This window comes from Corvus hawaiiensis, chromosome 5 (genome assembly GCF_020740725.1).
Source record: "Corvus hawaiiensis isolate bCorHaw1 chromosome 5, bCorHaw1.pri.cur, whole genome shotgun sequence".
Classification (NCBI taxonomy): Eukaryota; Metazoa; Chordata; class Aves; order Passeriformes; family Corvidae; genus Corvus; species Corvus hawaiiensis.
Window position 1 is genome coordinate 74001780 of NC_063217.1, and position 21802 is coordinate 74023581.

The 21802-nt window shown below is 44.0% G+C and overlaps 1 protein-coding gene across 3 annotated transcripts in view; it reads right to left on the reverse strand.

The window, feature by feature from the left end:
• Positions 1–74: 74 nt before the first annotated feature.
• Positions 75–21802, reverse strand: part of WRN (WRN RecQ like helicase) — a 29173-nt gene continuing 7445 nt past the window's right edge. The window contains exons 6-36 of one of the 3 annotated variants that reach the window (XM_048304229.1): positions 21328–21477; positions 20025–20097; positions 18976–19084; positions 18301–18706; positions 18014–18094; positions 17520–17661; positions 16660–16735; positions 16165–16232; positions 15888–15996; positions 14250–14318; positions 13656–13738; positions 13043–13149; positions 12156–12343; positions 11866–12043; positions 11129–11310; positions 10679–10780; positions 10235–10327; positions 8774–8915; positions 7823–7996; positions 7648–7742; positions 7299–7374; positions 7068–7141; positions 5879–5957; positions 5481–5593; positions 5169–5283; positions 4475–4600; positions 3421–3583; positions 2742–2956; positions 1520–1591; positions 994–1131; positions 75–288 (exon numbers count right to left, since the gene is read on the reverse strand). In XM_048304229.1, the coding sequence (XP_048160186.1) occupies positions 166–288; positions 994–1131; positions 1520–1591; positions 2742–2956; positions 3421–3583; positions 4475–4600; positions 5169–5283; positions 5481–5593; positions 5879–5957; positions 7068–7141; positions 7299–7374; positions 7648–7742; positions 7823–7996; positions 8774–8915; positions 10235–10327; positions 10679–10780; positions 11129–11310; positions 11866–12043; positions 12156–12343; positions 13043–13149; positions 13656–13738; positions 14250–14318; positions 15888–15996; positions 16165–16232; positions 16660–16735; positions 17520–17661; positions 18014–18094; positions 18301–18706; positions 18976–19084; positions 20025–20097; positions 21328–21477 (3921 nt within the window). In that variant the 3' untranslated portion in view covers positions 75–165. Of the gene's footprint in view, positions 1132–1519; positions 1592–2741; positions 2957–3206; positions 3322–3420; positions 3584–4474; positions 4601–5168; positions 5284–5480; positions 5594–5878; positions 5958–7067; positions 7142–7298; positions 7375–7647; positions 7743–7822; positions 7997–8773; positions 8916–10234; positions 10328–10678; positions 10781–11128; positions 11311–11865; positions 12044–12155; positions 12344–13042; positions 13150–13655; positions 13739–14249; positions 14319–15887; positions 15997–16164; positions 16233–16659; positions 16736–17519; positions 17662–18013; positions 18095–18300; positions 18707–18975; positions 19085–20024; positions 20098–21327; positions 21478–21802 lie in introns of those variants that run through there. The other 2 variants (XM_048304228.1, XM_048304230.1) reach the window with 2 other exon arrangements.

A 21802-nucleotide genomic window follows, 5' to 3' on the forward strand; every position in this document is an offset into this window, starting at 1 on the left:
ACAGTGAAGAAGTCCTAAAAGTGCTTCTTGAGGAAGAGAAGAGGCAGCAGCAGGAATGGAGAGTAGAGCAGGGGCAATTAGAGCCTCTTAGAGGCAACATTCTATGCAGATAATGCTGCTGGCACTGGGAAAGAAGATTAAAAAAACACATCTTGATTTCCACCTTCAACTGAAAATCCCTTTTTTGGTTTCTGTCTTGCATTTCTTGGTCTGGGTTTCAGGTCCAGCTGTTGCTGCCGAGGTTCCAAACCATTCTGGCACCCGCCTCTTAGCAGGGGGATGAGAGTTCTGGAAGGAAACAAACGCACAAACACGGAAGGAAACGCACATTCACAGCCTGGCTCATTTGCACAGCTCTACTCCTCAAATTCATGCTCAGCTGTAGCCATGAACAGTCCAAATTGTTCATGGAAGACTTATGCCTCACTTAAATCCAACACCTTATTCAAGTACCTAAGGGATTAAGAATTAAACTCTGAGAATCAAGGCTGAGAAGATTTGAACTCACAGTAATATCCAGCTTCAAACTGAAGCAAGTGGTTCAACAAGTGGTGCTGGTCAGAGACATGAGCTCCCTTTTAAAGAAAAACTCTTAACATCTGCACATACAACTTGTGTTCCTATCGACACCAGCACAAAAATCTTAATGTGATCGGCACAGCCTCACAGAAGAACCCTGTACTTAAAAGGAAAAAAAAGGAACCAAATGTCCTCTGAAAATGGTGGAAGCACCTGCCATGAGATAGCTGACAATGTACTGGGGGCAAAGTTTCCTGTAGCAGTCTATTGCTGTCCAAGTGGGATATCTGGACACAGCAAGGGCAATAAAAGCAACATGGCATCACTGCCTCAGGGATGTCCATGAGAGAAGTGGGCTGGCAAGCCACGCCCAGGTTTTGGCACAGTCAGGAACGCAGAGAGAAGCTGGCAATTTGGTTTGTTGAAGATCCCCACCCCAGCCACCGGGTCTGGGCTGTGCTCCTGCAGTCTCACCTTTGGCTGAGAGTCAGCAAACAGCTCCTCCTCCTCGGGATCGAGGGCAGCCTGGTTGGAGGGGGCCGGGGTGATGGGCTTCGAGGGGCCTGCTGCCCCCCTGCTCCCTGCCTGGCTGCCATCCACGCTCCCTGCAGTCTTCCCATGGGACAGAGAGGAAGCAGAATGTTATTTGGGTCACAGTCCATCATCAACAAAGTTCCAACACCTCTGCTTAATGAGGGCGCTGCCCATTATTCTTTTCACCACAACAAAATTTGAGCAAGTGAAGTTCACACGTTTCAAACACACAGCAACTGGAAATAAGTGCTGTATTTTCAAATGTGTTTTTACAGCTAAGGTGTCAGTTAAAAACAGCACAGTGGGCACAAGAGATATTAACTCATGTTTTCTATACTATCCTGCTGGTCATAGGTTGCAGCAGTCATGCTGAGACTTTTGATCAGCTACACATCCCCGTGTTACCAAAATCCTCACTAATGGCACGTTTACCCCGTGCTTTATTAGAGGAAGAACATCTGCTTACCGAAGCCAAAGGCACCACATGCAGATGGGGTTTCTCTGCTCCTTCCTTGGATGCTGGATTGATCCAATTACCCTGTAAAAGCAGCAGCAAAGTCAGCCCGTTCAAATCCAAGAACATCCATTAAGAGACTTGAAATTGCTTGCTACTGAGAATTATTAGAACCAGGATATCTTCTGAAGGAAAAGTAAATAAAGACTGCTTGGATTAGCTTTTGGATTTGCAGTCTATTCCTTTGGATTATATTAATTTGATTACTAATAGCATGTCATTCCCATTATTAGCTCCAGGAGCTAACAGTAGCAGGAACAAGTGTGATCAGAGCTCAGGCAGTCAGAGTGTCAGGAGGTCAGCTGCAGGAAAAAGGTGGCTCTGACACAGATACCGTAGAAACAAAACAGCACTCAGTGAAACAAGAAAATCAATTTGGCAAAACGGCAATGCTTGAAAAATTGCTTGAGCCAGTGTTTAAGAAGTCAGCCCAAAGCCCTGTAAGGAACAGACATGAAATCCCAGCACAGGCAGCAGGATTTGGAGTATGGTATTTCTCTTTACTATTCCCACCAGGTGCCACTCAGCGCAGGGTGTCCTTTGTACAAGGTGCTGAACTGGGACTTGGGGTCACAGAGGCCAGCGACAGCTCAGACTATCCTGGATTTGCTCAAACATCAACAAAGAGCTCCTTATTTCCCAAGATTTGTCCCCCAAGAGACACTTGTTATCAGGCTGTGCCCAGCAGTTTCAAGCAATACAGAAACCCAAAGACTGAGACATTCCTAGCTGGGATTGCCTCTGGCTTTTTCATCCTCTTAGCCTTCCTGCTTCCTGCACAGTAGGAGAATCTCTCTTCCCACATCAGCTTGGTTATTTGGTACCAACGCACAGAAGCAAAGCAAGGGCACAACCCAGACTTGGTTGTTATGAAGGATCCAGCGTATCCAAGTTTTCATACTGGGAAGAACTCATAATGTGTGCGACAAACCACAGCTAAGCTGCACAGGTGTGACCTCTTCCTAGGTCAATACTGATTCAAAAAGAATCCTCAGCTTCTGCTCTGAGCATTCCTCCGAGAAGGAGGACACGGTTCTACTCAAAACTGAGGGAGAGATGGATTGGGAAGATGAGACACTAAGCACTGCTGGAAACACCAACAACATCCTGTTAGTCTGTTCCTACAAAGAAAACATTATTTTACAGAACAGCTTTATAACCTTCTTTTACTAACCTGTGCTTTATTCCACAAGGCACCTCCCCTGCTTGCTTGATCGGCTCCTGTTTTTTCCTGCTGCCCTTCAGGCCACACCAACCTTCTTTTGATGCCTAAGCCATCCTTAGATTTATTTCTATGCTCTTTCTCCAAGAGTACAATCATCATCTTGATCAGATACAGCTCAATATTTGCAGGAGTAAGTTTTCTAATTTCTTGAATTTTGGTAGTGTCTTGGAAAAAACATAAATACAATATTAATTGTTTAAGCTTCTTGGCTGTTATTCAGTTTACTTATGTTGTAAAATACATTCGTTGCACCTCATTAAAGCATAGGATGCATTAAGGCATAGAAAAGATAAGATAAAAATGTATGGGTTTGACTCGTAAGATCACGTGATAAATTCCCAGTGTGTTTTCTGAGGATGCCAGTACTTACAGGAATACCTTGTCAGGCTGATGTTTTTTCCCAAAAACATTTGAGTAAATACAGATGCAAGAGGGATGTCTCAATCTTCTCCATACCATCGAGTCAAAGGGTTTGTAAAGGGCTGCCCCATTGTTATGGATTGTGATCAGAGTTATTTTACAGCTCAGCCTTGAAAGGAAAGCAGTGACCCTGGCATTGGCCCAGCCTTCCAGGACTGCTGGGTTCTACCAGGCGTGAGAAGCTTCAGGTACGGTCAGTGATGCTTACCTGAGTTAATGGGAGGATTGCGGATAACATCCGTAAGGACCTGCTGAACTCCAGGAGTCAAACCTGCTCGCTCCAGGCTCACAGTGTAGCCAGCTGCCAGGGCCTGGGACAGGTGAGTGCCAACCACAGCAAGGGGCAGAGATCTGCACTCACTTATGGCCCCCTGGGGAAACAAAGGCAGAAGGGATTCACATGGCGGAAGTGTCATTCCCAAAAAACAATCCAGAGACACCGGCACACAGCAGCACAACAAAGCTCCCCAAAACACTGCACGATTGCCAATAGTTATCTCATTTCTTTTCCAGCTTCTCAAGTGTGTTTCTGTCTCAAAACTACTACTTCACAGCTTGAGTGCAACACCTCACCTTGAACTCAGTCGAGATGAAAGAGCTGTGGTGCACCTGACCTTCCATGGGCCCACTTAATACAGAACATCCATGGAGAACATGGATAAGAGCACCAAAACAAATTCCCCTTCATTTTCACATGTTGGGTGAATTCTCCTCTTAGAACAGTTGCCTTGAAGAAAAGCATCTCAAACTTGATTGACCCAAACTTGTTTTTCTCAAGGACAGATTTCCAACTGGAATCTTGTACTCTTCAAAAAAGCACACTTCAAGTTTCTACTCATTTCTCCAGAAGGAATACATACACTGTGCATATCATCAGGATTAGTGGATACAGAGCATCAAGTTGTCCATTAATAACTGTACAACTATTTCTTGTTAATTCATCCTTAGGTACACTTTTAACTTGGGGACCACCTGACCCACACTCTTGGGAGGGGCAAAGCAAAAGCCAAAGCAACTTAAGTTTCTTACTGTGGAATTAAAAACTCACTGTATCCCACCTCAGTTTTCCAGACCACTACTTCACAGAGTTAAGGAAGAAGATCTGCCATTTCCCAGGAAAGGTACTGCCTCAGAGTTTTAAAGCAACCCATCCCAGCACTGTGCAGAGCATTTAAGAGCACTTGCACATCCCCCTCCTCTAGACAAAGCATCTCTGCTGTCAGTTTTCAGCAAATCGAAAGCCTCCGCAGGCAAGAGCTTACCAGAGAGTAATTTTTCTCCTGGAACAGGATATATGTGACTTCCTCTGAGCGAGAAAGGGCTCTAGCGCACTTCCAGGGAGATGCTTCTTTCTGAACCTTAGGTGCAGATGTGGGGAATGTGTCGGTCTAAGTGAGATAAAGCAGAATTAAATGAATTATATCCCGGTGACAACCGGTGGATCGCCCTCCCATTATCTGAAGTTATCTGAAGAAGTAATATTAGCAAAATCATTAATCTGTCTGGAGGTTGGTTTTGACCCCAAATCCATGTTCTTAAAAAAGAAAGTAAAGAAGAGAGGAAAAAAGAAAGCAAGGAGGGAATCCAGATGGACACCCACATGTTCCCATCTTACTAAAACCAGGCAATGGCATTGTCCAAGGAACTTGGAAATAAAACCAGACAGAAAAAAGTGCCCAGGCCAACACATCGTCTTATGTATTCCTCATTCCATGTGAAACTATTCCATCAAAACAAACTGTGGCGTTCAGTCTGCATGGGAAACTCCTCCATTTGAGCTAAACTTTCTCAACACAGACTCCTTGAAAACAACTAAAAAACTAGGCATGCTTTTGGTTCCTATTCCTAGATCATAGTATTTTGAACAGAAAGACTAATCTATGGAGTCCAATAGCTGCAGAACAAATCCCATTCTTAAGGCTCCTGCCAAGGAGAAGACACTTGAGTTCATCATACCTGCAAACCATTTACTTGGCAGAAGTCCTTAATTTCAGCCAGGAGAGGCATCAGCATGGTGGACTTGGCTTCAGACACACCATCGATTTTCTTCAGGTTCTCAATGTTCGTAGGCCTGGTTTAGGATGAAGAATGCAACAACACAGACTTTCCCAAAATACTGCTGCCCAATGCCTTTTAGTAGCTGGGGGAGGCACTTCCGATGCTTCCCCAGCCGAGCTGCCCCACTCTCCCAACCGAAGCAGGAAAGGGATTTGTGACTTGGCTTGCAACCTCCCCAGGTTGTACAACATGTCTGCATGCTGGCTTTACCTTATCCGGGCCATCTCCACCAGGATCTTATTGGTTGCCAAGACAGCTGGAGGAATTTCGTTCTCATTAGCTACCTTCTGTCTAGCAGTCAGCAGCTTGCCATACAGAGCAGTCTGGGAAGGAAGGAGCCAAATTCTCAGGAAGCAGCTCTATACCACTCACAGGTCTATTTGTTACAAGAGCAAAGGTCACCACTTCCCTTATCTTTCCAATAATACACAAAAGCCCTGCAATCCATTAATCCCTCCTAGTGTATTTAAGCCCTATTCTGGGACTTCTATTCAAAACAACTCAGTAATTTTAGGAGCTGTCCAAGCCAACTGCCCAAACACAGGACAACTGCGGTTTACAGGCTGACTGCAATTCAGAGATATGCTCCCTATCCCACAAAAGCTTACCTCTAGTTCTCTTTCTCGGGATGAAACACCTGGTTCTTGGGGCTTCAGAGGAGATTTCAGTGGTGAGCGCCCTGAAACACTAACAAAAAAATCAACTGTAAGCAAGCCTTGCTTCCCATGAGTTTATTCAGGGACTTGGTTCAAGGCTGTGGGAGAGCAGCAGCCCAGCTTATTTTGCCAGCTCCAACAGCACCTCATGCCAGCTCTGCACCCAGGCTGGACTGGAGCTGGTTGGGGTAGAACCAGCAGGATCCTTAATGTCACAGTTTCTCTGATCTCATGCTGCAACTCACAAACACGCTCTTATTGTACAAAGCTCAAGCAGATGAAATCATATCTGTGGGAGTTTGGGGAGAAAAAAAACAACCCAACCCACCAATATCTCTTAAGAGCTGGATTGCCGTATCTTGAACAGTCACTGGTCCCCTCTGACATCCCACCTTTCATTTTTGCCCATGGCTGAGAACATTAATCCTGGCAAACAGCACTGATCATCTTAAAACCGTCAGAGACAGGGACACAGCTGCTCTGCTGTGAGTGGAATTAGCACAGCTCCCAGTCCACAGGCTCATGGACTCGGGGACATTTACCCTTGATTGGACTGCCATGATTACACTGCAGTATCTGTTAGGAGACAAGCTGGACTAAGAGCCTCCTTTCCTAAGCACAGTGCAAAATAACTTGGATTTTAACTGTCCCTAAAATAATCTATCTTCACATGGCTGCAGTGGCAACTATTCACCCAAGTGACGCAGCCTCTCTTCTTGTCATCTGCCAGCACCAGAATGGTGGCCTGAAGGAGGAATCCACTCAGAAATACAAGGTGCATTTAATCTGAAGCAGCACATGAGCCAGGAAAACAAATTACTTGGTCTACTTTTTGCAAGAGGTTATTTGATTTCTTTTGACCTGAGGGAGCCTTGACTTGGTCTCAGTACTCTCCAGCCCAGTGTGGAAAGGCAGAGCCCTCCATGCTCCCTGATGTTAACTGTTCAATCTTGTCAATACAATGTATTTTGAAATATAATGCAGTGTACAGCAAGTTTTAGGCACTTGGTTTTTTAAATGCATTCAACATTTCCACACCCACTTCACATGAGGATGCTCATTTTAAGGATCACTCGACAAGCAGTCTACCCATTAACACAGTCAAAATTAGGCAAATCTGCTTTAATTCCAAGAACTGTACCTGTTAAGTATGTTAGTGCTTCGTGGCGGAGTTTTACCTTTCCTGTCATAGGAGAACATCTCAACCAGAGATATCTTTAAAAAATCAGAAAAACAAGACAAATGCTGATTTACAATCTTTTCACTGAGCTTGCTGTTGATAAAATATTAATTTGTGATATGTCTGCAAGTTGGGGGTTTTTTTAATGAGCAAGGACGGATCACACTGCTGGAGGGTTGTACTGGTACAGACCTGCTTGCCTGGTGACTGTGTTGCTCCCTTTGTGCTTGGGGAGCGCTGCTTGGACAGCACTGGCGAACGTCTGCTGCTGTAATGCAATTAATTATATCTTAATTCCATTGAATAGTGACACTGCCCTTCAAAAAATAACATTTTGCTAAGCAAACTTATTTCAAGTTGGTGCAGGGATGTATCTGGCAAATCAAGTTACTGATTAATTATTAGAATCATCATTCTTCATGAAAAAATCCAGAACGCTGAGCCTCCTCCTGTTCAACCCTGCCTCCTCCAAAAGCAGGTTTCAGAGACAGATCTGATGTTAGTAAAGAAGTGTTCAAGAGAACACATGTGCTACAATTACCTGGTAGAAGGTCTCTGCAGATTAAGGTCTTCACTAGACTGTAACAGAAGACTTGGATTTGAGGCAGATCCAGCTTTTGACAGCCAATTTCTACCCTGTAAGAAATAAACCACACAACTTAGCTATGGATTACTCAGGAGGAGCTCTCAGTAGGTCATTTCACAACCAGAATTACCTTCTGGGTGAGCACACAAATGGTTGCAAACTTGTTGTTATGGCCTGAGACTTCTTTGAGGAACCCTTCCATTATCAGCTGCTGGCAGAGCTGTTTCCACCAGTTCTCTGGCCACTCTTTTCCACAGCCAAAGAGAGGGTGCCTCCGGTACCGGTCTGGCAAGCGTTGAGAGCACTGAAATTTTTGAAACAATCTCTCAGATTTGTCCACTCCTCGTGCAGGAAAGCTTAAAGTACAACCAGTAAACCAAAAGCCCAGTATGTGAGGAGCCTCCTCTAACCTATTCCACGCCTAATCCGCCTTCTGCCAAAGCTGGGACAAGTTCATTTTTCCCTAGATATACTTGCGTAATAATCAGCAGCTTAACTTTATTAAAAAGTTAAACAAGGGATTCACCCAGTTTTATCAAGTATTACAGGTCATTCTTTTTCTCCTCAGTTTGTAAAAATAAAAAGTGATTCTGTTCTTATTCTAATTTTATTTCCACTGAGTTTCTTGCTTAGTATTTCAAAACAGTTAAAATTAAAGGTGTATAGAAATAATTTATATTCATTCTGGTACCCTACTTCCCACTTCACTACTCGAAGTCACTCAGCAACACAAAGCTACAGTGGAAGCCATTGCTTCATTCCAACATAAGCCAACTAATTATTGAGCCAAGACGTTTATCCCTCATTCTGAAAAGGCTGTTCCTTTCAAGACAATCAAAAGGATGCATTTTCATAAAAACATTAAAGGACAATCATCTTGCTTGTTGCAAGGGGAGTGGAGCTGAGCAGCTTCCCAAAGTCAAGACTACCTCTCTATACAAACATCCATCTCTCCAAGAAAAATGGACTACACACACTGACGTGAATGTATATCCATGTATTGACTGATAAATCAATTAAGAGGGACACTGTCACAGCCCCTTCCCTCAGAACAAACACAAGGAGCTGCACCATCACTTACAGACCCTCGAAGAAGCAGAATTGGCATTCTGGTCCCAAACTTCTCATCCAGGGCACTCACTGCAGACAGCAGCTGGTGTGCTTGCTTCCCAAAGTCCTGCAAACCGCCGTCAAAGTCACTGGGGACTGCAAGGCGGGAGCCTCTGAAAGGCACAAAGGAAGCCAAGTTTAACACAAGCAAATCAAGTCCCCCCTCCCTTGTTCCAAATGTTGTCAGCCCAGTGATGAATGAAACAACCACAAGTGATTGGCGTGAATGTAGTCTCTAATGTCAGTCCTAGCTCTATACATTTAAACATATTTAATTATTTACGTCAATGTAACTTCAAGACATATTTATATTTCTATCAGTGTAACTTCTCAGGCAACTGTCCAACCCAACAGTAAGTTCTCCACAACACCTGCTGTTAAGAACATTGTCTCAGCAATCTTCTGAATTCAGCATTTAAATATTTGCATTGGTTTGGGCATGCACAACATTTCTCTCATTGCACTTAAAAGCTCTCTCCTGTTTCGTTAAGAACATAAAGCAAAAACGAAAACCAGGAGTAAAGAGTGACCCCATTAAAGGCTATGTAAGGTTTGTTAATGCATTTGTTACTGACTCAAAGAACCCACTGAAAAATTACTGGCACAAACCAGTTCTAAGGAGAAAAAGGAAAATTATGTATTTCTAATTATTTCAGTTCTGCAATACAAATTCACTACCTGGATCTTTATTAGCACAGCAAGGTAGCTGCAAAGAGGAAATTATGATATTTTAAATTCTTTTTTTACTTAGTTGCAGTAGAGGCCAGGCAAAGGTGTCCTAATCCTTGACATACAGAAATTCCTGAACTGGTAACACTTCACCAGAAAGCAACGCAGCCTAACATCTTGCTGGGGATCAGAAAGCATCAGGCTACCAGCAGGAGCAAGGAATACTTTACTTTAACTTCAGGGAAAGCTTTATTATAACTACAGAACAAAGTGAGGAAGGTGTTTCTGCTCATACCTCTGTGACTATCAGCCTCCTGAGTCCCCCTCAGCACATCCATGGAATTATTAGCAAGGTTAAAAGAGCGCATGTCAGCACAGGAGAACAGCTCCCTGGACACTGGGGCAATTAAGCCTTAGACACCTGGTACCACACACTATTTGTGCTGTCTTTTGGGATTAATTACCTAACAGGGCTTAAACTGATGAACAGAAGTGTTTTTCACAGTTCCAGGGTGTTGCTCTAAACCCCTTTTAGGAACTGCGATCCTGCTCTGTTTCCAGGCTTTCCCACAGCCTAACTTAGAGCTTATCATGGCTTGCTCAACTCATTAGCAAAAGGTTAGAGAGCTGTTCAAAAATAAACCTCAGGCTGAGCAGCTGCAAGATCAGATGCATGAAAGTCAATTCTTTCAGATAATTTTCCTTGTAAGTCAGTCTGAGAGAACATAACCTCTAGGATCACCCTTCAGGGAAGAAAGCTTACCTGTACCTGCAATTATCACAGCATTCTTCCGTGCCCATGATGCCAGAGGAAACCTTTCGGAGTTGTCTGTCTTCAAAATGAGACAGGATGATTCTACCCAAGGGAACAAAAAGAATTCAATGGAAGACCAAGAATTTACACATTAAATTTATTGCAGAAAATAGAGTTGAAATCAGCATCATTAATTAATTCACTGGGGAACCAATTATTTAGCCTTGATTCCTCTAAAGAAAAAGTCTTTTTTAAAAAAAAGGCAAATAAGGAAACGTATAAATGTGCTGAAGGTTGTACTTTTGATACTGGTTATTAATACAGAATAGAATGTTCTGTGCTTGTAGAACACATTGTGAGTCCAAAATGCCTTCTGGTGACAACCCACAGCTGTGGCCAAGTCTTATCAAAGCTGCCTGCAGTGACAGAGCACTAATAGGTTCCAGCACTCACTTCCTCCTGCAGCTATTGGACACCAGGTACTTCTCCATCTTTGCCAACATCTTCAGCTTGTACAGCCGGAACTTCTCGTTGTGGATCTCATTCAGGAGGCGTCTGAGACAGGAGCAAAAAATGCAGAGCCTTAAATGCTGACCACTATTCCCCTGTCCCACACCAAAAATGAAATATACCAGACCATGCTCTCTAATTCACCAGGAAGAGCTAGAAAAAATACCCTACTAAAACCAGACCCAAACTGCCTGCCTGCTTCTCCACCACCTTGACCCTCAGAGCACGGGGCATGCTCAGGAGAGCACTTTATTCATATTCTTCTAAACATTATCCCAAAGAGGGTAAAACAGGAGACAGAGAGGTTCTTCCAAGCCCACAGGCTACTGAACTGCAGAGACCCACGGCAAAAGGCCCTGAGGAGGGAGGAAAGGGCTGTCCCCAGAGCTGTACCTGTTACAGGCCAAGTCTGCCGCAGCCCACAGGACGTGGCAGGCAGCAGGAAGCCCGTCGCGCCCGGCTCTCCCCATTTCCTGGTAATAGGATTCCATCTCCTTCGGGGCGCCGTAGTGGATAACCAGCCGGATATCGGCCTTATTGATGCCCATTCCGAACGCCACCGTAGCCACAACACACTGCAAAACAGGAGCCGCGCGCCTTCAAGTGATCCCAGAGACCACGCCTGGGTTAATGCTCACACACTCGGCGTGAATCTGCTGCCACAGACTCCAAGTTCAGCCTGAATTCCAACAGCTCCAGACCCACAGTGCTGAGTCTGAGTCTGCCAGAGCACAGCCACAGGATTACAGACACGAGAGGGATGATGTGCTGTGGCAAATGCAGGAGTGTTTTCAAGTAGCTGTTCTCAACAGGCACAAAACAGATCATGAAAAGGAACACAAGAAGTCCCAGGATTGAAATCTCTGCTGCCTAGGAAAGAAGCAGCTCACAGAAGTTGTGATCTTGTTCCAGCTACCAACATTTCCCTTGGATACCATGCATTTTTAAGGGAATTACTACAGAAATTTGAAAGATAAGCTAGGAATCTTATTCCTGTCAGCACAGACCAGCAATTTCTTTGCCCAGAATTACAGAGGATGTGGGTAACACAGGTCGGTATTGCGAAATTTTCTTCTACCAAAAACTCTGCAATTCTAAATAGGACCAAGAGAATTTTGTTTCCTACGTACCTGAATTTCATCCCTCATGAACCGGTGGTGGGTGTCTCTCCTCTGACTGTTCCCCATCCCAGCATGGTAGGTACCACAGGCCACGTTGAGTTTATTCAGTGCAGACACCACATGCTCAGTGGCCTTTCTTGTAGGGCAGTAGATGATAGTGGGGCCTTCAAACTCATACACAGAACTGCTTAAAATAACAACAACAACATCATGTAAAGATACAAAACACAAAAAAGCCACCTGCCTGTAAAAAAAAAAAACCCACATATGAGGGATCAAAACCAGGCTTAAATCCCAACCTTCCTTTCCTGGTTAGGAACTGCTTCAAATCCCTACAGATGTCTCCACTTTGTTGTCCAACTTCGAGGTACAGGTTAGGTCTGTCAAAACTGGTACAGGTGACCTGGGGATTCCTCAGGTTCAGGCATTTCACTATGTCCTCTCTAATCGAGGGACTCGCAGTTGCTGTTAAAGCAATAATGGGGACCTGCAAAGAGAAGCAGAACAACAACCATGACCTCTCGTTGATTTTTTTTTAAATCAAAAACCTCAAGAGCCAACTGATATAGGATGTAAACAAGGCACTTGAATGTGTTTAGCATTGGATAAGTTCAGTCATTTGAAAAATATAGTTAATATTGAGCTTCTTGAACATTTTAGACCAAAGCTCTTGAGAGAGCAGACAGGGACAGAACCCTTGAAATACAAAGTTTTATTCTGAACATATCTTCCACAAGTCCACAGTAATCACTGATGTGATTAGCTAAATTTAAGGAACATAGGATGACATTCCCAATAAAAGCATGCTAAGTTCAGGTCTGAATTTCTGAGCTTATGCAATAACTGCTTGATGAGTGTCTAGAAATCAGTTGCGTGCTCCTACAAGCCACTCAGTCAGGTAAAACAAAATCCCCCAATATTACACCAGAAGCTTAGGGACATCATCTTCCTCAGCACAGGGATCCAAAGCAGCTTCAATTTCCTAGGTTTCTGGTAGTCCAAGTGCAGGACATCCTTTGTTTAAACATTAGGAAAAGCCACAAAGCCCAGTCACTGACAGGGACTGCTCCAACTCCAAACCAGCATGGTCAGTACACCCATAGCACGACATTAAAAGGCTGATATTTCCAAACTATCACACAAAACCCTTTTCTTGTATCAGAAACCCAACATATCCAAACCTCACCGATGGCAGAGTCTTCTTTAACAAGCCTAAACTCCTGAAGGAGTTCCTGAAGTCATGGCCCCACTCGGAGATGCAGTGAGCTTCATCCACAGCTATGAGGGTGATACCTGGGAGACACAAAAACACAGCACGGACAAGCTCAAGTTTCCCTCAGAAGTAACCAGCAGTGCTTTACTTTTTGTTCCTGGAATGCTTTCTGCTGCGCCAACTTTAAGTCCTCTTTCATAAAAAAGGCCCAAGAACCTTTACAGTCTCCCCCCACCACAACCCAAGCTCTAGACATCCAACCTCCCCTCAGGTGGATCAAAATCTTGAGCTAGTTCCAACAGGGCCTTTTCCCCACTCACTGCCTCTCAATCATAGTCACAAATAACCATTACAGATGTCATCTGTTGTACTTTCTGGATTGTAACACAAAGCCTGATGGCCTCAGACAAACACTCACATATGATTTTTTCATCAGTGACAGGATCTTGTGTCATGAATGGGAATAAATGGTGTCACTACACTCACCAAGAAATGGGTGAAAAGCCTTCAAGTATTAAAAAGGCTTAAACATAATTACCAATCTAAGCTGCCTACCAACTCATCCACAATCTTATCCCCAACTTACCAACAGTTTGGTCAAGGTCCTGAAGTAACTCTAAGTTCCCTGAACAAAACTCTGGAGTCATGTATATGACTCTGTACTGACCCCTGAAAGACCAGAAAAAAAAATAAAACTGTCACAGAAAAGAAAACCCCAGACACCTAAGTTCAATAAAATCATGATTACATTGAAAAACAATATGAGAACAAGAACAGATTTCTGATAGGGAACAAGAGGAATTAAGTGAAGACCATAGAAAACATTCCAGAACCACAGGAAAGCAAGGCGTTACAGGAAAAGGAAAAACAGATTTGTCAGCCTTTAGAAGGGACTGTTGTGTTGATGGCAGATATAGGTCTAAAACCTGACTAAAATCAGGTATAAATCAGAACACAGCTGAGTCAATAAGCCCCATCTCCCCAGCCAGAAGGCACAGGAGGGTGGCTGTAGCCTCCCACACTCGCAGCCTGGGTGAATGCAAACAACATCCCGAGTGCCAGGTTCCAGGGCTGAGCCACAACCAGGAGTTCCCGTGATGATGGAGCAGGGAGACATGCTACCCCCTGCAGCACCCCTATGTCACAGCCCAGAGCACCAGAAAGCTTGGCTAAAACTCACCCTCTGATGGAATCCTTGACCTGTTTCGACTGAGCTGAACCAAGGAAACACGCTGGAATCCCCGTCATTCTGCAGAAATAAAAAGCATAGTCATGAACAGACTCACTCTCCAAGCTTTGGTTTCCAGCCTGGGCCAGCACTTCTAAAGGAAGTTCAAGCCATGAGGTCAGAGACTACTTTCTTCAAGGGTCTCTGTGTGAAACACCTTTTAAAAAAGCAAGAGTGGTGCGTGGCTCTCCCTGCCACCCAAATGCTCTTCCACTTCCCCTCCAGCTGTCTCCACAAGACTCACACGAGATGAGTACAATTAGGAATCAGAGAAAGGAAGACCATTTTCCTTGCACAGGAGGCAAGTTCACAAATAAAACATCCAAAAGAATATGCTAAATGTATTTCCTATAACTATTCACTGCTGCAGTTCCTCACATTTGGAAGTATGCCTTGCACCATTTTTTACCTTGCTCCATCTTTTGTGGGCTGCTCATGCTGCATCTGCTAATTTTAAATCAGGTGGCTGCTTTTTAATGACAATAGTCACCAGCTCAACCAATTCACATGTTACCTGTTAACTTGGTGATTTACTGCACTGTCTCAGAGCCCTTGGTTTCCACAGATGCTCAGTCCAAACTGCAGCCAGACTGAGAGACAAACTGCTGTAGTTGGTAGAAATTCAGTCTCCTCGGCCTTCAAAATGAATGACCCACTGGGAAGGTAGTGAATAAACCCCTCCCACTGAGGAAAACAGTGGAAAAAGTCAAAGCAGCAGCTGAACACACAGACACCCTGCTGAGTAACAGTCGAGGAGCTTAGGCTGTCCAGCCATTCATATGCACACAGCCACGACGTGCAGCAGAAAATGCCGCACGCAATTGATGTTTTTCACTTCAAAACATCTTCATATCCCCTCTTTCACAAAAGATCCGTTCTTCCCAAGTTGGACAAGGCAGGAATGAACTAGACAACTCAGCATGATAGCCACAGCTTCAGTGAAGAAGTGTCAGAAGTGAATAGCTCTTACAATAAGAAGTGAGTACATGTAGAGAAAGCATTATCAGGTATTAAAAATCGAGGAGATTTATCTTGACAACGCCTAAAACTGCTTATGTCAGAGTGATTTGGTGTCACCCACAAGTTCCCCCCTCAGATCTCTTAACAAGTGAAGAGGCCAGGTGTTAGGAGACCTATTACACTGTCTCTCTTGAAAGCCTGTGCTGTACCTTTGATCTGGATTGCCTACAGCTTCCAGCTATACTTGGTTCAGATGTCACTTTTCAGACCCAAAGGAAGCCCTACCATACTTTGACACGACTCTCACAGCCTCAAACAGCCCCCCCATCACTTTGGTCTGGACACAAAAAGGCCTGTGAATCCAGAAATAAGTGCCTTCAGAAACCTCTCACCGGCATCCATCCTTTGCAACCTCAGCCTCTGGTTCACCTACGTGGCAAATCCAGGGATCTGAGACTGCTGACACAGCCTGTGTGCGCTCCTTGGGAAGCACATGCTCTGCAGCTGAGACACAAACAGCCTGCTGTACACCCAGGTGCAACGTGAAACACCCAGAAACGCCACAGGCGGAATCCATGTGAGTCTGTGGGGAGTGCAGCAGCAGCTTGCCACTGCCACCACGTTACTTACGTCAACTGCAGCACCTGGTCCTCCATCAGGGAGATAAGAGGGCAGATGACAATGCCTGTGTGTCCAGTGTAAACAGGAGGAAACTGGTAACATAAGCTTTTTCCATAGCCTGAGAGGGGAAAAAAAGCAGAAGTGAGACATTGTGCTTTCTCTGCAGCTACAACACACAATTCCAACCCCTTGGTGAGCCCAAAAAACCAAGTCATGTTTGTTTTACTACTCTCCCCCCAAAAGGGAACAACTTTTTGCTGTTTCTTAGGATGCAGCGGTAACTTACCAGTTGCCATGACAACAAGATTATCTCTTCTGTCTTCTAAAAGAGAATTGATCACTTTCCACTGGACCCTTGAAATTAAACAAAGGGGAATATTTGATTTTTGCCACCACACATAACAAGTAAATTGTACGAAACTGCATATTCTGTTGAACTGTGGGTTAAAGGGACTCGTGAGGCTGCCTTAGAGTTGTTGTCTTTGCACACTGCAGCCACTCCAAGTACCGCGAGCAGGGCCACGAGTGCCAGAGTGGGGATCTCTAACAGGACTCAGGCAGGCAGCACTTGATGCAGACACTCACAGGAGATCACAAATAATACCTGCAGTTTTCACAGTGTTTGTGGATCAATTATCTTCAATACAAGAGACTGTGAACAAGACCTGGATTTGTTTGTTGGCCTTTTTTCAATTAAGCAGTAATAAAAACATCATCCAGGTTGAAAGAAGAGCAAGAGCACATACCCCAGAGTGTCCATTTTAACAAAAAATATTCTCACGGTTTAAATGAAGAATGCCCAAAATAGGTCTTCAGACATGTGATGTGCCTTTCTCCAGGTTCAGGCAGCAGTGGATCTTTAGTGGGAGAGAGGAGAAAACACTCATTTGGAACTAAATTTTAAGAAGATAAAGCACTGTCTCCACAAACAACAGTCTACTCATGGTTCGTGATACCCAGGGGTCAGGATTTGGGCAATTCCAGTGGAAAAAAAAGAGAGACATAGAACTCAAGATATTTTCAGGCTAGAAGGAAGGATTAAAAAAGCAGAGGCTCCTCTGAGACCCTGCATGAGGAGGAGAACACATGGCTTGATTAATGAGATAAAGCAATAGGACTGTAAGGCATTCTAACTGCATCATCTGGAACAGGTTCATCCAGACAAGTCAAGGTGTGCTTCTCCTCACATTTCTGCTTCTTTCCCCTGTTTGCTTTCTCTCCACAGGGACAACCCCAAAGCAGGTCAAAATCACTCCCAAGGCACAATTTCTTAACAAGTCTGCCATGAAGCAGCAACAGGAGAAGAACAAAGGCAGACAGGGGAGGTGTCACCTCGTCCCTGCTGTGTTCTGAGCAGGTCCCCTCGGCTCTGCAGGGCCTCCACATCCCCACATCAGCTTTACTCCCACTAAGCAGCCATCAGCTGATCATGGCACAACTTTGCTCTCTTTTGCCAAGCACACCTTTATATTTTCATCTGGACACAGTCCAAGTTCTTCCTTAGAAACCCAGGTGAGCTTTATCTTCCTGGTTTGAAAAACCAGCCACTAAAAGTCACTGCACTTCCACAGCTGCTTCTACAGAGAGTGCTTCTTAAGATTTGTTTCATCATGCACTAAGATTTTTTTAAAAAAACCATACCAAAATATTCCTCCTCTTCCTCAATGGCTTCATCTTCATCACCATCTGGTGCTACATCCACTTCTGTGTCAGGAGTTTTCCTGGCTTTACTGGACTCTCCTTCAGGTAAAACTCGTTCACAATCATCTACATCTTCTAGAGACTGAGAAATTAAGAAGAAAAAAGTTATTTTGGAGCATGAAAGGGTAGATGAAATGCCCATCTGAGGTAATATGATATGGGAACCAAGTTTTAACCTAGTTATAACAACTTAAATCTAGTGGGTGGATAAGTCCAAGCTGGTGTAGTAAAGATGCTGCAGGATGCAAATGATAATCCAGTCTAACACCAGCAAGTTGAATTCTTTAGGTGTCCACGTGTTTACTCTGTCCATCATCTGTAAGCAACAACGTTTTGCTTCATATTCCCTCCCCTTAACTGTGCTCCACTCCATTGTGATCCCAGAGCAGCATCATTACAAAAAAAAATTGAAAAATAAACCCTGAGGCACTCACTTTCAGCATCTCCATTTCCAGCTCTTCATCACTCTCAATGACACAGGAAACATTTTGTTCATTGTCTGTGGAACATGCCTCCTACAAAATCAACACGATTCTCTTAGCAGCAAAGTAATTCCTATTTTACCCACAACTTTCCAACCCTCTGTACCTCCTATAAGCTACTTCTCTGTATGCTGTAACTTCTTACCAAAGATAGTTAAGCTCAACATTCAGCTCTGAGGCCTGTCCACTAAAAACAAAATATCTGAAAGAAATATTAGAACGTAACAAGTTTGCATTACCTCGGGTGCAGCTTCACTGACCAGTTCCTTTGCAGCCTGACATTCCAAGAACTGAAGCTCTTGCTCAGTAATGTCCAGGGACATGAAGTCATCTCTGTCCTCTTTGTCTGTAACTCTGGCTGCTGGAGCTCCATTTTCCAGAGCAGTGTTACCACTCTGTGCCTCCTCTCCACTCATTTCTCCCTCCCAGAGGACAGCCAGCGTAGCATCAGAGCAGATGTTGAGGTCACCTTCAGGTTGCTCAGCACATTCTGCTTTTTGTGCTTTGACATTTGCTGACTTGACTTCGAAATGTGTTGTAGTTGCACCACGGCTCCTCTCCAGTCCAGAAGGGGAACCTGAGCCCAACAGGGTGGTTTTTAAGGCACTGACATTCTCTGATATCTCAGCTAGTATTTCTGCAGCCCTAGGACATAAAATCAAGGAAGGTAAAACAAAATTACAGAGGCAGTTACTGCACTCCAGAACAAAATTCAGCCAAGTTCAGTGTCAAATCCGTTGCAATTATAGCGGTGAAAACACATATTCCTACATATAAAAACTTACATTTTCTTGGAAAAGAGCAAACAGAAAACAGACGCCTGTTCACACACATGTACTTTGTTGTGTGGGACCTCGGAGATCAGAAGCAAAACACTGATTGTGGAGGTAGAGACAAGTCAGCAAAAAACTGACCTCTGGAAGTTTTCCCCTTGTCCAGACGAGTCAGGGATGTGAGACGCCAGGTTTGTTATCTCTTCAGCCAGAGAAGCCAAGCGCTCCTTCACACCCTCAGATGTGGCATCTGTAACAAGTGTAACACTTGGTTATTTCGTAAAAATTGGGGTCTACCATCTATATGTAAATAACTCACATTCCTGTAACTGCATTCCTACAAGCTCTGCAGCTGGTAAGACAGCATTTTCCAGGGCTTAAAAATCAAGCACAGAGAATCAGGCCAAGCTTCCACGTACTTAGCATTCCATCTCTTCCATTACACGTGCTCAGGGAAAACAGGTACACAATGGCACCACTGCAAAGTGATCCCTCCCTGCTTCCCTCCAGCTCCCAGAAAAGAGCTGCTAACACAGACATGCTGACTAAACCAAGGCCAAAAACCCGCACCTTGTATCAAGGGGATAGCACTGCTGCTTCTGCCTCTGACAGAAAAGCAAAATTCAGCCAAAACAAAAAGGAAACAAATCCCTCACCACCTCTTTTTCAGCCTTAAGCTACCTGTAGTATCTTCTTTATGAAACATAGAACTGAACAAAAAGTAAGATTTTAAAATCTCCTCTGATGAAGTAAATAATGTTCAGCTGCTCTTAAACGTTTGGGTCCTATTTATCTGCCTCAATAAAAATATTACTTCCTAACATGGTTTGTTTTGTGGCCTTATTTCATCTTAAATTACGTATTTGCCCCTGCATCAGCAGCATTGAAATTAACTCACTGAAGTGTTTCCATAAACAATGGATGACAGCGGGAATTCTTCCCATCTCTGTACAGCAGAGACAAACACAAACAAACAACATCCTAAGACTGCCTTCCCACATCACTATGGAAAACACTGACAGAGCATGGTTACCGTGGGCATCCAAGAGTTTTTACTGTCTGCTCTCTCTGCAAGTCATCTCTAATCACCAAGAAGCCAAACAATCCTGATACTACTAAAATACCTGTTGGGAAGTGGAATATGCAATTGCACATTGAATAAATTCCTTATGCTTGGATGGACAACTTACCTTTCCTTATACTAAATAATTTCCCATCACTCTTATTCATATTTTTCAGTTTTTCATAAATAATGTAGCCAGCCTAGGAGAGGAAGGAAATAATTAGTACTCAGTACTCCACAGAGAAGAAACAACAACAAAGAAACCTAATCAGGAGTTAATCAGGCAAAGCGTGGCACCAATACAGTGCGACCAGCAGAATTCCAAACTGGAATACAGCTCACATCATACTAATCACAACCCTGGCTCCACTGTCCATCAGGACCAGGTTACATGTTACAGAACGCTGCACTAAGGGCCAAATGCTGACTTGGGACTCCCTCTGGAATGGATACTCTTACACAGATCCCGGAGTGATTAATCTCAGCAAGTTTGCTGCACACAGAAAGCTCCCAGTTCTCAGCTCTCAGTCCCACCATCTGCTCACCTCATTCAGATTTCATGCTGTGCTCCAGGAGAAGAGCTACAAACCTACCAAGATGGATTTGGTGTGTTTAGTATTTCCCTTGGTGTGAATAATGAGTTCTAACAGAAAAATACAGCCTAAAGCCAGCAATGTGCTAATTAGGCTACACATGTCGGAAAAGAAACAAGGCACTCCCCCATGTTTTCCTGGGAGGCTCCAAAAGGTAGGCCAGGTGAACAGAGCATAGTGGGAAAGATGCACTGCCTAGAAAAAAGTGGCTACAAAAGCTGAATCACGCACAAAGAAATTTAAAATCTTTCTCTTCTTTTTCTTAGGTTTGGGTCTTCACAGGTGCTAAACTCTCCATGGATGAACTTTTAACTAAACTAGAAGTCAGAAAAGAAACCGCTGTCCCACTTCGCTTCCTCTAAGCCTCAATAAAAGAGCCTGAAGGGCTTCTTTTTCCTGCCATAAGGAATGATTTTCTCCCAGGAAGCAAGTGACACCCAGCAGCATATTGGTAAAACCCTTCACAGGACTGCAGATAAAGCAAACTTCATCCAAAATAATGAAAAAGCAGGGGCTTCTAGAGAACCACAAAACTCATATGCAACTGAGGTCTTCCTGATACTTCATACTGCGGTTCTCCTGTATTAGCCACCAGTGAAGGCTGTATTTCTTCCAAGCTGCTTTTGAATTTCACCTTACATCCTATATTTAACAGGATTTGGGTTCATCAGCAGCTAAGAAAGATGACAAAACCAGAAGGAAACGCATCCAAAAATGGTAACAAGCTAAAGGGAACACCTGCAGACAAGGGAATAAAGAAATAACCAGCAGCTAAGAGCACACTGGAGAAGGGATTTATTCCCAGAGGCTGGAATGGTGATCCCTTGTGGTACATACATAGGCATCTGTGGCTGCATAGAGCTTCTGCTCCTCGTTGAGTGGAAACTCTTCCCAGTTGCTGCAGCGGACAGACTGATCCTTCAGCAGCTGCCTACCAAAAAGGTGCTTCACCAGGCCATTTAGACTCCACATCTCCTTACACTTCAGCTGGGGAAAAAAAAACCAAACAAAACACCAGAAGCAGAGGATTTGTTTAAAAAGGAAAGCACCTGCACCTCCCCAGAAAGAGCAAAGCGTACTCAATCCCTTGTTAGAAGCAAAGAGCTCCACGTTAGTCAAAACATACTTCGTTTTTCAAAGCAGTAACTCTTCTCAGGGCTGTCACACCATCAAAAATATGAAGTATCTGTACAAAACAACCTCTGGGTTGATAAAATAAAAGCCCTAGGCTTAAACAGTAAGCCCCCCCCCTTCTCCTCCAGGATTTTTCTGTTATTTGCCTTTCTAATTAGAAAGGCTCAGTATCAAACAC